Source organism: Oreochromis niloticus, linkage group LG14, assembly GCF_001858045.2.
Source record: "Oreochromis niloticus isolate F11D_XX linkage group LG14, O_niloticus_UMD_NMBU, whole genome shotgun sequence".
NCBI classification, from domain to species: Eukaryota; Metazoa; Chordata; class Actinopteri; order Cichliformes; family Cichlidae; genus Oreochromis; species Oreochromis niloticus.
The window spans coordinates 23,084,686-23,096,862 of NC_031979.2; the positions used below are offsets into that span (position 1 = coordinate 23,084,686).

General features: G+C 41.4%; 1 protein-coding gene across 5 annotated transcripts in view; it reads right to left on the bottom strand.

Annotated features, from left to right (window-relative positions):
• The window catches only part of LOC100707847 (syntaxin-1A), a 74,902-nt gene that overhangs the window by 41,363 nt on the left and 21,362 nt on the right, over positions 1–12,177 (bottom strand). For all 5 annotated transcript variants that reach the window (XR_003213961.1, XM_005459376.4, XM_019367710.2 and 2 more), the window contains exon 3: positions 5,239–5,338. Coding sequence is in view for 4 of the 5 variants with exons in the window: in XM_005459376.4 (XP_005459433.1) it covers positions 5,239–5,338 (100 nt within the window). In the remaining variant the exon portion in view is untranslated. The remainder of the gene's footprint in view (positions 1–5,238; positions 5,339–12,177) is intronic.

Consider the following 12,177-nt stretch of genomic DNA (forward strand, 5'->3'; position numbering starts at 1 on the left):
TTTACTTCCAGAAATGCCTTAATTCTTCAAAGCACAGATTCAATGAGCTGCTGGAAACGTTGCTCAGAGATTTTGCTCCATATTGACATAAGAGCATCACACAGTTCCTGCAGATTTTTTTTGGCTGCACACCCATGAGGTGATTCTCTCACAAAGCTGCACTATTGGATTCAGATCTGGTGACTGTGGAGGCCATCTGAGTGCAGTGAAGTCATTATCATGTCCAAGAAACCAATTTTAGATTATTTAACCTTTGTGACATGGTGTGTTATCCTGTTGGAAGCAGTGATCAGATGATGGGTTCACTGTGGTCACTAAGGGATGGACATGGTAAATGGTAAATGGCCTGTATTTGTATAGCGCTTTACTAGTCCCTAAGGACCCCAAAGCGCTTTACACATCCAGTCATCCACCCATTCACACACACATTCACACACTGGTGATGGCAAGCTACGTTGTAGCCACAGCCACCCTGGGGCGCACTGACAGAGGCGAGGCTGCCGGACACTGGCGCCACCGGGCCCTCTGACCAACACCAGTAGGCAACGGGTGAAGTGACATGGGAGCAGCAATGATCGGGTAGACACTAGAGTTTAAACACTGCTCAACTGGTACAAAGGACAATATCCCCCACACCTTTACACCACTACAGGGCCAGAACCGTTGACATAGGGCACAATGGATTCATGCTTTTCATGCTGTTTAAATTCTAATCTAACCATCTGAATGTTGCTGGAGAACCTGAGACACAACAGATCAGGCAACATTTTTCCAATTTTGGTGAGCCCGTGCAAATTGCCACTAGTGGCACCCAGTGTGTTCTTCTGAAACTGTAGCCGATCTGCCTCATGGTTCAACATCTTCTGCATTCAGAGATGCTTTCCTGCATGCCTGGGTTGTAGCAGGTGGTTATTTGAGTTACTGCTACCTTTCTGTCAGCTTGAAGCACTCTGGCCATTCTCCTCTGACATCAACAAGATATTTTCACACAGAACTGCCGCTCACTGGATATTTTCTCTGTAAACACCCGTTTTTGTGTGTGTGTGTGGGGGGGGGGGGGGGGGGGGAGAGCAACGGAAGTTAAGAGTCAAGATTCTTGGATGAGTAGAAAAATACTTGTGCTAGAAGAGGAAAAGAAAAGGACAGACTCTCTTATTATGCATCAGCAAGGAGGTAAAGTTTGATTTGATGGGAGGAACCATCAGAAGTAGAACTGATTCATCTTACCACGGGGGAGGAAAAATCAGCGAATATCAGCAAGACTTTCCATTTTTGATACAGCAGTGAATGAGCGTAGGTCTTACATGCATTAGATTTCACAATGAAATGCCACTGTGCAATTACTTTTGATGACACACTCCAGCAGAAGCAGGGAAATGTCAAAATCACAATTAGAACCACAGCAGCCAAAACAAAAAAATGACGTTTTCACACAGGCACGCACAACCACACTCACACGCATATACACATGCAGACCTTATAATGGATAAACGGTGAAATTGGATAAAACAATTGTGTTCCCATCAGGATGAATTTAATCTCCGTTTTGACCCTATGGTTTCTCATTAGGTCAACATTTCAGTTTTACTAAGACTTCTGATCATGAAATAGCAAAACAAATCTATTTCACATCATAAGATTAGCATGTCTTGATGCATTCTCAATCATCCAGGAAAGTAAATCTCCAAAAGTTGAATCTGTTCATCTGGATGTAGCGTTTTGTGGGAGAAACGTTTCGTCACTCATCCAAGTGACTTCTTCAGTCTCAGCTGACTGCAGGTTTCCCCAAACCTTATAAACAGTACATTTGCATAATGACTGAAACCAGCCCACTGAAGGAACAATGGGCTGTGAGGTCAGTTCCTTAATCATAATTATGCAAATTCCCATGACCATTGATCAACAATCACTGACCAAAACCCACTGATCAAAGAACACTGATCAATGGCCATGAGTACCATTCACAGAGAGTTGGGGAATGGCTGCAATCACAGCATTGTAAGATGACGAAAGATGTACTTTTAGATGTGGCTTTTAAACCCCAAAATACGCTGCGCCAAAAACTGGTCCACCCCAAGGATCGGGTCCCCCGACACAAACAGAGTAACATAGTGTACGCTGTTAAGTGCCAGGAGGATTGCCAGGATTTATACATCGGGGAAACCAAACAACCTCTAGCGAAGCGGATGGCACAACACAGAAGAGCAACCTCATCAGGCCAGGACTCTGCAGTTTATTTACACCTACAGGCCAGTGGACACTCTTTCAACGATGAGGATGTTCACATCCTGGACAGGGAAGAACGCTGGTTTGAGCGCAGAGTCAAGGAGGCCATTTACGTGAAGAGGGAAAGACCATCTCTGAATCGAGCAGGGGGCCTTAGGGTAAATCTTTCGCCATCTTACAACGCTGTGATTGCAGCCATTCCCCAACTCTCTGTGAATGGTACTCATGGCCATTGATCAGTGTTCTTTGATCAGTGGGTTTTGGTCAGTGATTGTTGATCAGTGGTCATGGGAATTTGCATAATTATGATTAAGGAACTGACCTCACAGCCCATTGTTCCTTCAGTGGGCTGGTTTCAGTCATTATGCAAATGTACTGTTTATAAGGTTTGGGGAAACCTGCAGTCAGCTGAGACTGAAGAAGTCACTTGGATGAGTGACGAAACGTTTCTCCCACAAAACGCTACGTCCAGATGAACAGATTCAACTTTTGGAGATAAGATTAGCATCTATTATGATGGAAATATCATTAGTTATTTTAGTGCTAATCATTTAGGGATCCCACCGGCTATTATATGAAGACTTAGCCAGGGACAATGTCCAAAATTCTGAGCCAGCAGATATCCACGCCAGCACATCATGTTTAACGTGACGGGCATTTTTATGAATGCAGATTAATTTAAAAAGCTGCTCCAACACTAAACTGTTGTCAGAAGGTGGTTTTGAAATTGAATTTCATAAATGTGTTCCTTCCTTTTTGGAGGACTAAAAGCAGACTACAAATGAAAAAGAAAGCCTCTGGTTCCAAAATTCTTATCCAGTGCCTGTTTGAAGAGATTAAGTGCTCCTTCTTCTTCTATCAGCTGTTCCCTTTAGGGGTGGCCACAGTGGATCATCTGCTCACATCTCACCCTATGCAAAGCATCCACGTTTGCCACAGCAACCTTCCTTCACTATATGCATGAACCTCCGTGGTCTTCCTCTTTTTTCTCATGCATAGCAGATCAGTCTTCAACATCCTACTTATCATACTACTTATTAAATTTAGTCATGCCTCAGGTCCCAGAAACAGATAATGTAAGGAAATGTAACAAGAAACACTGATGTAGGGAAATTACTGCTAAACAAAAGCAGTAATATGTAAAATTTTGATTCATACAGGAAAGAGTTGCACAAAAACACACAGGGTATAAAAATCCTACTCAGCAAATGAATGAGCGTCCTGAATGTACGTAACAGGTTATTTCAGTTGCCGTCAGTGGTCGCAGTGCAATGGGTAGAAAGTACAGAACATAATGACCTACCTGTAATGAACAACCCTGACATTTACATCAATCGCTGATTGATGTACGGTTCTTTACCATTTATCAGGAAGGCGCACACACACACACGGCTCTGATTTCATTCACAGTCATTTCAGTCAGGAAATGACCTGCAGGAGAATTTGTATCATAAATGCAACACCTTTCCTCATTGCTGCTCCGCTCATTGCGTCCATCTGCACGCTCGGGACAGATAAAGGGCCCATCTGATGCCTGCCGCTGCAAGCACATCGATACATTTGCAGGCAGGAGGGGAGGCAGGGAATTAGTGAGGAGGAAAGGAAAATTATTAGTAGGAGGTGTTACTAGCATGAGTAACATCCCCCTTGTGAGAACAGGGGTCAAGATCAATGCCCTGACATAAAATGAGACAAAGAGGTGATGAGAGATGAGAGATTGTGGAGCAAAAAGACAGCAGGAACAATGGATTGAGTATCCAGCACAGACTGAACAAAAGCAATGTAAAGAGGGGCACAAATGGGCAAAGAGACAGCAGAGAAACTGGGAAGTATGAAATATGGTTAACAGCAGCTGAAAAGGAAAATGTAGCACTAAAGAGTGATGGAGACAGAAAGCAGAAAATTGGAGAAAAATGGAGAAACGGGAGCGTAAGAGATTTCACCGTGAGGGTATAAATGCCCCAAAAGCAGAGAGAGGACGGATTGGTGGAGCGCTTTGAAACACTTTCAAGGTCCTCTGACTTTTACTGAAGTCTCCAGTCTGCAGACAGCCTTTCTTGCTCTTTCTGACAAATTGTTCTTTATTTCCTCAATTTCTTTTAAACGACACAGTCATTTTTCTTCCCTTTGTTCAGTGGATTCTGCAACGATTATCCCGCTTTTGGCTGCCGTCGTACATTAGACGGCAAACTGTGACTTTTGGCTTTCTTCTCTTTCTCCTTTCCATTAAAAGCTTCTCTGACTCATTACTGAATCACTGCAGTATTAAACATTGATGTTATCATTAAACAGTGATAGGTGAAAACAAGGGGTCAGTCGTGTCTCAGACAACGTAACCTCGGCTGAATGAATCAAGAAATGAAGTCATGATGAATCAATCTTTCTGGAAATAAGGGAGCAACAAATTGATGGGTAAAAAAATTAAAACCAACACAACATTAAGTGATTTGGTAAGGTTTGTTTTTAAGCCTTCAAAGCTAGGTTGAGATCTGAGGATGGTTTTGCACAAACGGTCTCTACCTAGCCCTGTGGTCCGGCGTATCCTGTGTCTCTGCACTGGCATATTCTCCATTTCTTTTGATGGTTATTTCCCCCGTTAATGTTAGTTTACATCAGTGTGATTGCTACTGCACATGGCCTTATCCTTTTACTTTATTGTGGGTCCCTTTTTTAATTATTAAACTTGCTCTAGTGGTGGCAACTCTTATTTTATGATTTTGGGTGTAGGTAACAAGTTTAAAGGTTTGTTGAGGAGATGAACTCAGGAGTTCTGGCAAGCACAAGTGAGAAATAAACCTCTGTGGATATGATTAATAAAAACCCATTCAGATTCTGGATAAATTAGGACTTTGGTTAAAAGAATATAAGTTATAGTTTCACCTGAATGGCAATTCTTAAGGCAGTCAAGTCCTATCAGAACAAGAATACAGTATTTCTGAGGCAAGAGTTACCCTGAGTATGTCATTTTAAAGAGCTAAACACTAGAAAACAGAACCGACAAAACAGCCTTACTCTCATCTGGGTTGGGTGAGGCAAGGATGGCGCTGTGCTTCCTCTTCACCTCTTCAACTTTCTCTGCCAGCGATTCGATAAAACCCCGGATCTCTTCCACCTGTCAAGAGAGCGAGACAAAAAAGATGCTTTAGATCTGCTCCGTAGCAGGAAGCACCTGTGACTAACCTGGCAGACGCTGTGAAGACCACAAATATGAAAGTTTTTCCAAGATCATCCAGCCTCAGTCATCATTTCTCCATGCAAAACTGGATGATGCTCTTATTTACACCCTGGTTAATTCTGACACAGATTTCAAGATGTGCCTCATTTGTTATCCGGGTAACCTGCTGCTATATGCAGCTTCCTACGCATCTTACAGATACAAGAGTGCTATCGACAGCGAATAAAAGGAAATGAATGCCTTTAACCAAGTCATTATACACATTGACGAAAACTGATCGTTGAAGTGCGTCATATTCATTTCCTCCTTTGAAATCCACTGCGGTTCAGGACTGATATTCTACCCCATCACCTCTCGCCTATACTTCCTGCTGCCTGTCCGCCAGCTGTGCCGTCTCTGGCTCTTGGTGACAGCTGGAAGATCAGCGGGTCACATCTGTCAGTGACTTCATCAATCTCTACTTTCATCTCAGTCCATCATACTGCTGATCATTTTCTCCTCCTTTACACCTGCTCTGCTACAGGCCAGCCTATCCCCCCGCCATTCTTGTCTTCATTCATGGTCATTTCCTTGCACATCTCTCTGGCTTGGCTTTTTAACTGTAATTCCATTTTTCCTCTGTCACTTTTCACAGCTCTACTACAATCCTGAGATTTCCTCTTCTCAGCCCCGGTGATTATTTGCCAGTTATCTCTTTAATTGGCTTCTGATTGGCTCTGTTTTTTAATAACATAATTGGCTCTGAAAGACAACTGGGAGAGAGACCAGACACTGTGGCTGGCTCGCTTAGGTGAATGCAGAGTTAAACGTCATAGGAGGGAAGAGAGCAAAAGTTAAAGATGTAAGAGAGTGAGAAAGGACTGGAGAAAGGAAGACGCTAAAGCGAGTAGAAGATGAAACCACTTTAAGTTGCCTCGGTTTAGAAATCATGCGTTAGTGAGTCATGGCACATCGCTCTGCTCTTATAAGGCATCAGATAAATTTTATTGGTATGAGAGAAAAACATGATCAGACGAGGCTGAAAAGCCCACAGATGTGTAAAAACAAACTGATACACGTTTACTTGGAGGGTAGCTTTGCAATTGCTTCTGACTTTTTGACCCAAGACATTTGTTATTATTCTCTGTATCTTGTGCAAATGTCCTATTAAACAGCCTTAATCCCCAGCTGAATATTGCAGTTATTCATTAATTTTAAGTTATTCTAGTGTAAAAGTCTCATTTTTATCTGGTAAGGAGAATGATTAGGAGCCTCGAGGCCACAGCGAGTCTTTCTTGCTTTGGCTCACTTCATTCTTGCATCATCAGGTGAAGCATAAATGGGTTCTGTTGCACAATGTAAGAAAAGTAAGACATATTTTTTGACAAATAGCTGAAGATGAGGATCTTTTCTCTGCCTTTTCTTTTTTTAGCTCACTGTAAGGCACTTATTTTCTCATAATTATCCATATCTAAAAACATGTTTTTCAAAACTGTTCATAATTTCAAATATCAGCCTCGTCTACTACCTATCTTTAGATCTTCCAGTTAAACTATCTTTCTACAGCATTACAATTTAGATTTAGTTGCCTCTTAGAGTAATGTTTGCCCTTGAGTACAAAAAGAAATTCCAGAATAAAACGTTGTTTCCCTCAATTGTGTGCAGTACAGAATCCATCTAAACGATCTGATACTCAGACAACGCCAAAGCAGATTAAAGCTTCAACATACGGCACACAAATGTATTCAAACACTTGGTGTTGTTGAGCAATACATGAGAAAGAAATGATTTCTTTATAGCTGCAGTCTAATGATTCACATACTGTGCAAGTCTTGAGCCACCCATCACGTCTCTATGTTTCTTTAGGAGAATGAGAAATAGGAGAAGCATGCACACATATGGAAACACAGAACATAAAGAAAAAACAGCTGTACAATTCAGCTAAACTTAAGTTGTATTACATAAGAGCTTACTCATAATCAAATAGCTCTTCACCTTCCTAAAAGTCATTCCAAAGTTCATCTTGACACCACCAGGACGGAGCCTCCACTGTGTTTTGCAGATGGCTGTAAGCACTCACTGTTGCAGTTCTCTCATGACCTGCTGGATACATATAGACCTCAATTTGAACCAAAATTTTCAAAGTTGAATTCATCACCCCACTGGACAGTTTCCTGAGTTTTTTAAAAGCACACAGCGTACACAATGCAGAAAAGAAGTTTTCAGTAGCTTCTCTTTTGGATATAAATTTACTGGGAAAGAAAAAACACTGTCGAACTGTTATCTTTGGTATTTTTCATAGATTCAACTAAACAAATGAGAACAAGTGATGCATTATTGTACAGGCTGCTAGTAACAAAGAGTATAAAGATATCATTTAAAATTGGCTCTTTCCCAAGTTATTTTTATACACAACACTGCTTCATACCTTGAGACTTCCGTTGTGGTTTGGCATACAACCAAAAAAAAGAAAGAAAAAAATATATTCCTATGAAGATGATCAGATACAAGGACTGGACTGAAAATAAGCGAGGGGCAGATGATGTCTAAAGAAAGACCTTGAAAAACTTCAGAAAGCCTGAAAACTATTCTTCAAGGCAAACCCGTCTCCTTGGAAGCAAAATATAAAGAAAGGAGTGGCTCAAGACTTTTGCACAGTACTGTAAACATTTATAAAAGTGCGTATCAGAAAAAGCTTGCAGAGAAAAACTGCACTGCTGATTTCCATAATCAACAAAGTAAAAACCCTACTTAAATGTAAAAATAGCACTTTTTAATCACTTTATCGTAAATGCATGTCCTGGCTAATGAGCTTGAAAGACGAGCTACATCACATGAAGCAGATCCTAAGTTAATTTTCTAATTAAACTAATTAGAACTTCTCTGTGTATCCACTATTTCAACAGCACTAATAAAGATTACGTAAATATAAGCAATTCTTTTAGTTACAATTTTTCATTGTGTAAAATATATATATATATATATATTTTGTGGAGTTTTTTTGAGGAATTTCGTGACAAACTTTTAGTAACTGTTACATATCACATAGATTAGACAGATTCAGGAAGATACTCAGCCATGCGCTGCTAAAAGGATAAACTGACTGTTGGTTTGACAAATGCAGCCTTAACTCTTACCCCTATAGGTATTATGTGCATTAATCTCCACATAAACAGGCATGCAAACAGATAGATAGTAAGCATGACCATAGGTGGCTACACTCATCTTTACACAAATTCCACAACATAAAATCAATATGCACACTCAGTGTTTACAGTGTGACTCAAGGTCACAGTGGTATTTCCACTGTCCGTTATCCCTGCAGATCACTAGTGAAAGCTTAATTAACACACCCAGTCGGGGTGGAAGCCTGACCGTGCCTGCTCTTCTTCTGCTCCCCTCACCATCTACATCTCTCTGTCACATATTGATACCTGTTCTTCCTCTCTGGTCTTGCTGTCTAACTTCTCCTAACGACTCTTTCAAAAATCTGCCACTCTCACTCTCCCCGAAGCTTTTAGCTCAGTGTCAAACCGCTCTCTGTGGATCCCTCTGTCTACATGTTTCAGTCAAACTCTGCCTCCTTCATTTCTTCACTTGAGACAGACTGAAAATTACAGACAGATAAAGAGGGATGTGTTTCTATATCAGGCATACAGACAGTCTGTCAGAAGCGGGAAGCAGCAGAAGAACATAAATGAGACAAATGTGAGAGAAATAGCTGCAGCCTGCAGCGATCCTCCGGAGCTAAAACATCCCATAATTACAGACTTTTTGAAGTTATACCCTGGATTACCCCTGTACTGACTGTCAAACCTCAGATTCAGGAGCTTTAGACTTCGCAGCTCAAGAAAGAAAGAAAAGAAAACTCTCTGCACTTTTTTTCCCCCCCAATATAAAAATGAGGTGTTCTGGTTGATGAAACCTGACATACAGGGGTAGCTGAGAGATACCAAAATTATTTTCATATTTTGCATTCAACGGGGCGACACACTGGTGCACTGCTTAGCACTGTCATTTTACACAATGAAGGTTGTTGGTTCAAATCCATGATCTCCCTGGGCCTGCGTGGGCTTTGTCCAGTGCTTCGCTTTCCACACTAAGAAAAACAACAACAAAAAAACTAAACCGACCAGAAAAGCTCTTACTGTGATGGGCCATCTACCTACTTGGCTAGTGCCCAGCGTCCCGTGCCATGACACCCAGGATAGGCAACATCGGAGCTTTAGATAAGCTTTTAAGAAAATGGAAGGCTGTACCAGATGTGCCAGGATGCTGAGTCACTAGCCGATTGATGATTCTCTTCCCGTTTTAGATGGTGCTCTTCTGTTATTTCCCCCCCCCTTCACCGTATACTAGTATGTGCAACAAATATTGCCACTGCCAGCTTAGCCACCTCAAAGTGTGATCTTAATAACAGGGAATGTTTTAAAAGGTGGCCACAGCTCAGACTCAGAAAAACAAGGGGAAAAAGGGAGCATACATTTTGAGAATGAGTCTGCACAGTGACTAAGCATTGATTCTGGGACTCTTAAAGGATTGAACGACATTCTTCCCAAATCAGATCCTCCTTTTTTGCTTTTAGGAGAGCAGTACAGACACTTGGACATGTCAGTCCAAAATCTTCAATGTTTTGAAGACATGATTAACAACATGTTCACAGTCAAATTATTGAGTGTCCCTTCTTGCCCTGTTGATGGGGACGTCGTCATCCGATTAGGACATAAATGTTTCATCGCAGCATGAAGGTAATTGCCTCCAAAATCCTGAATGATTTAAAGTAATCATTCCCTGATAGAAAAGTGAATCAAAAGCATGCCAGAAAAAACTAGCATGGCAGAGCCACCAGAGACCATTCATTCTGGTGGTCAGTGGTTCCAGTTTATCCTTAGTCCTGGTTTCTGTGTAGTGCTTAGCAGTGCAGTAGAGTTTCCATGGTCTCCCCCTGTGTGGGTTCTCTTGCTCCCAGAGTCCAATCAACCTTGAATTTAAAAAAAAAAAAAAAAAATACTAAAAACTTTAGGTGGTTAAAGTACCTGAGGGACCTGCTGCAGTAACAAGATAACACATTAGTAGTCATCTGATAGCCGCTAAGCAGATGAATGAGCCACTAATGGTGAAGAATGAATGAAGCAGCCGATGCTGAGCCGAGCCAGCTACTACAAGCATGGCTTCACCGCTCTGTGCGCACCAACACTTTGCTCCATTTGAGAGACCACTGTAGTAGACAAGCTCTCGATTTTCTGGGTAATCTGCATTTCGTGTCTTGCCCGTTCTTTGGCTCATGAATAAAATAATAAGACTGTGGACAGAAGCAGCTGAGGTGGCCTGTTTGATTGACCTGTGATCAGATGACTCCAAGCTCTGCTAGAAAAGATTTTCCGAGGATATGCACACAGTCAGAAGAGATATTCAGAGACTAATTACTCATTTATTATCAATATTTACATACTATATGGTCCTTTTTGATTGCGTCTGCTGACGAGTTTCTCCAAAACTGTGCCAGTTTAACACAAACGTGTTACTAAGCTCAAACATCTGGCAGGGTGTGCACTTCAGGACAGTTAAATTTACATGAAGTTCTGGTTGATGGAGAAATCTAAATGCTAATGCTGGAAGTGGGTGGAGAGGTGGAGTGTGTTAAACAATCGCAGGCAGTCACTGAGCACAATGAATCAACTCACATCTATATGCTGCCCAGTTGCATGAATTAGTGGTTTTGATGACTTAACAACAATATTGTGATGATAAAAACATTATTTCCATCACACGTCTGTAAAGAAGGCTGCTTCTTCTTCTCCTTTTTGACGTTTGTCTGTGCTGAAATATTAAATATCTATACAGACGTTTTGATTGATCTCCCTTCAGCTCAGTCACTGATGATTGCGGCTTTTTGGCGATGTGTTTGTTGTCTCATGTCGCTTTGAAAGCTCACGTATCAAAGTGCTGGTTGCCAGACCTTTTTCGTAACTCAAAAATGCTGCTAAATGCCATTCAACCTCGCCCGAACCACCTTTGTACCAGCATTTGCAATGGTGATTTAAATACTTCAAAGGCAAATCCCAGGTGTTTTAGAAAATGAAAGTAGTGGCGCATATAATACAAGAAATATAACTGCCAACAACACAAGTAATAAAAAAAAATAAAAAAAATACAGCTTATAAAGAAGACATACAGGCCCCCTTCTTACTTTCTGTAGGAGATCAGGTCTATTAAAAGGGCATTACAGAGGCTACTGTTCTCACAGTGAATGCCGTCACCGGGTGAAAAAGGCCTGGCACCATATGAATGATGATTCCCAGTGGGTCTCCCTCTCTCTGGGGAGGAGATGTCAACTGCTGCCATGCTGAAATTAGGCCCTCCCTCTGAGAGCTATAATGATGTTCAGCATGTACTCCCAGCAAACGTGCATGGCATGCACTGGGAACACGCTCCCAAATGTATGTAAAAAGAAATTTACTGTGTGGAAAATTATTATTTTATCCTCTGATGAACATGTAAGTTTGCAAACGTGCAAAGAAGTGAACAGTCTAATTTCTATGGTAATTTTATTTTAATGAAGAGAGACAGAATATTGACGATAATCTAAAGACTACAATCAGTATTGTTGAGAGACTCCTAATCTCAACCTCTTATCTGTATAAAGCACATCTGTCCACAGAATCAATTTCTTGCATTCCAGCCTCTTTACCACCCTGGACACAAAGAGCTGTCAAAGGACATCAGGGAAAAGATAACAGGAGGATGCTCGTGAGAAAAGTGGTGGATCAGCCCAAAACTGCATGGGAGGAGCTTGT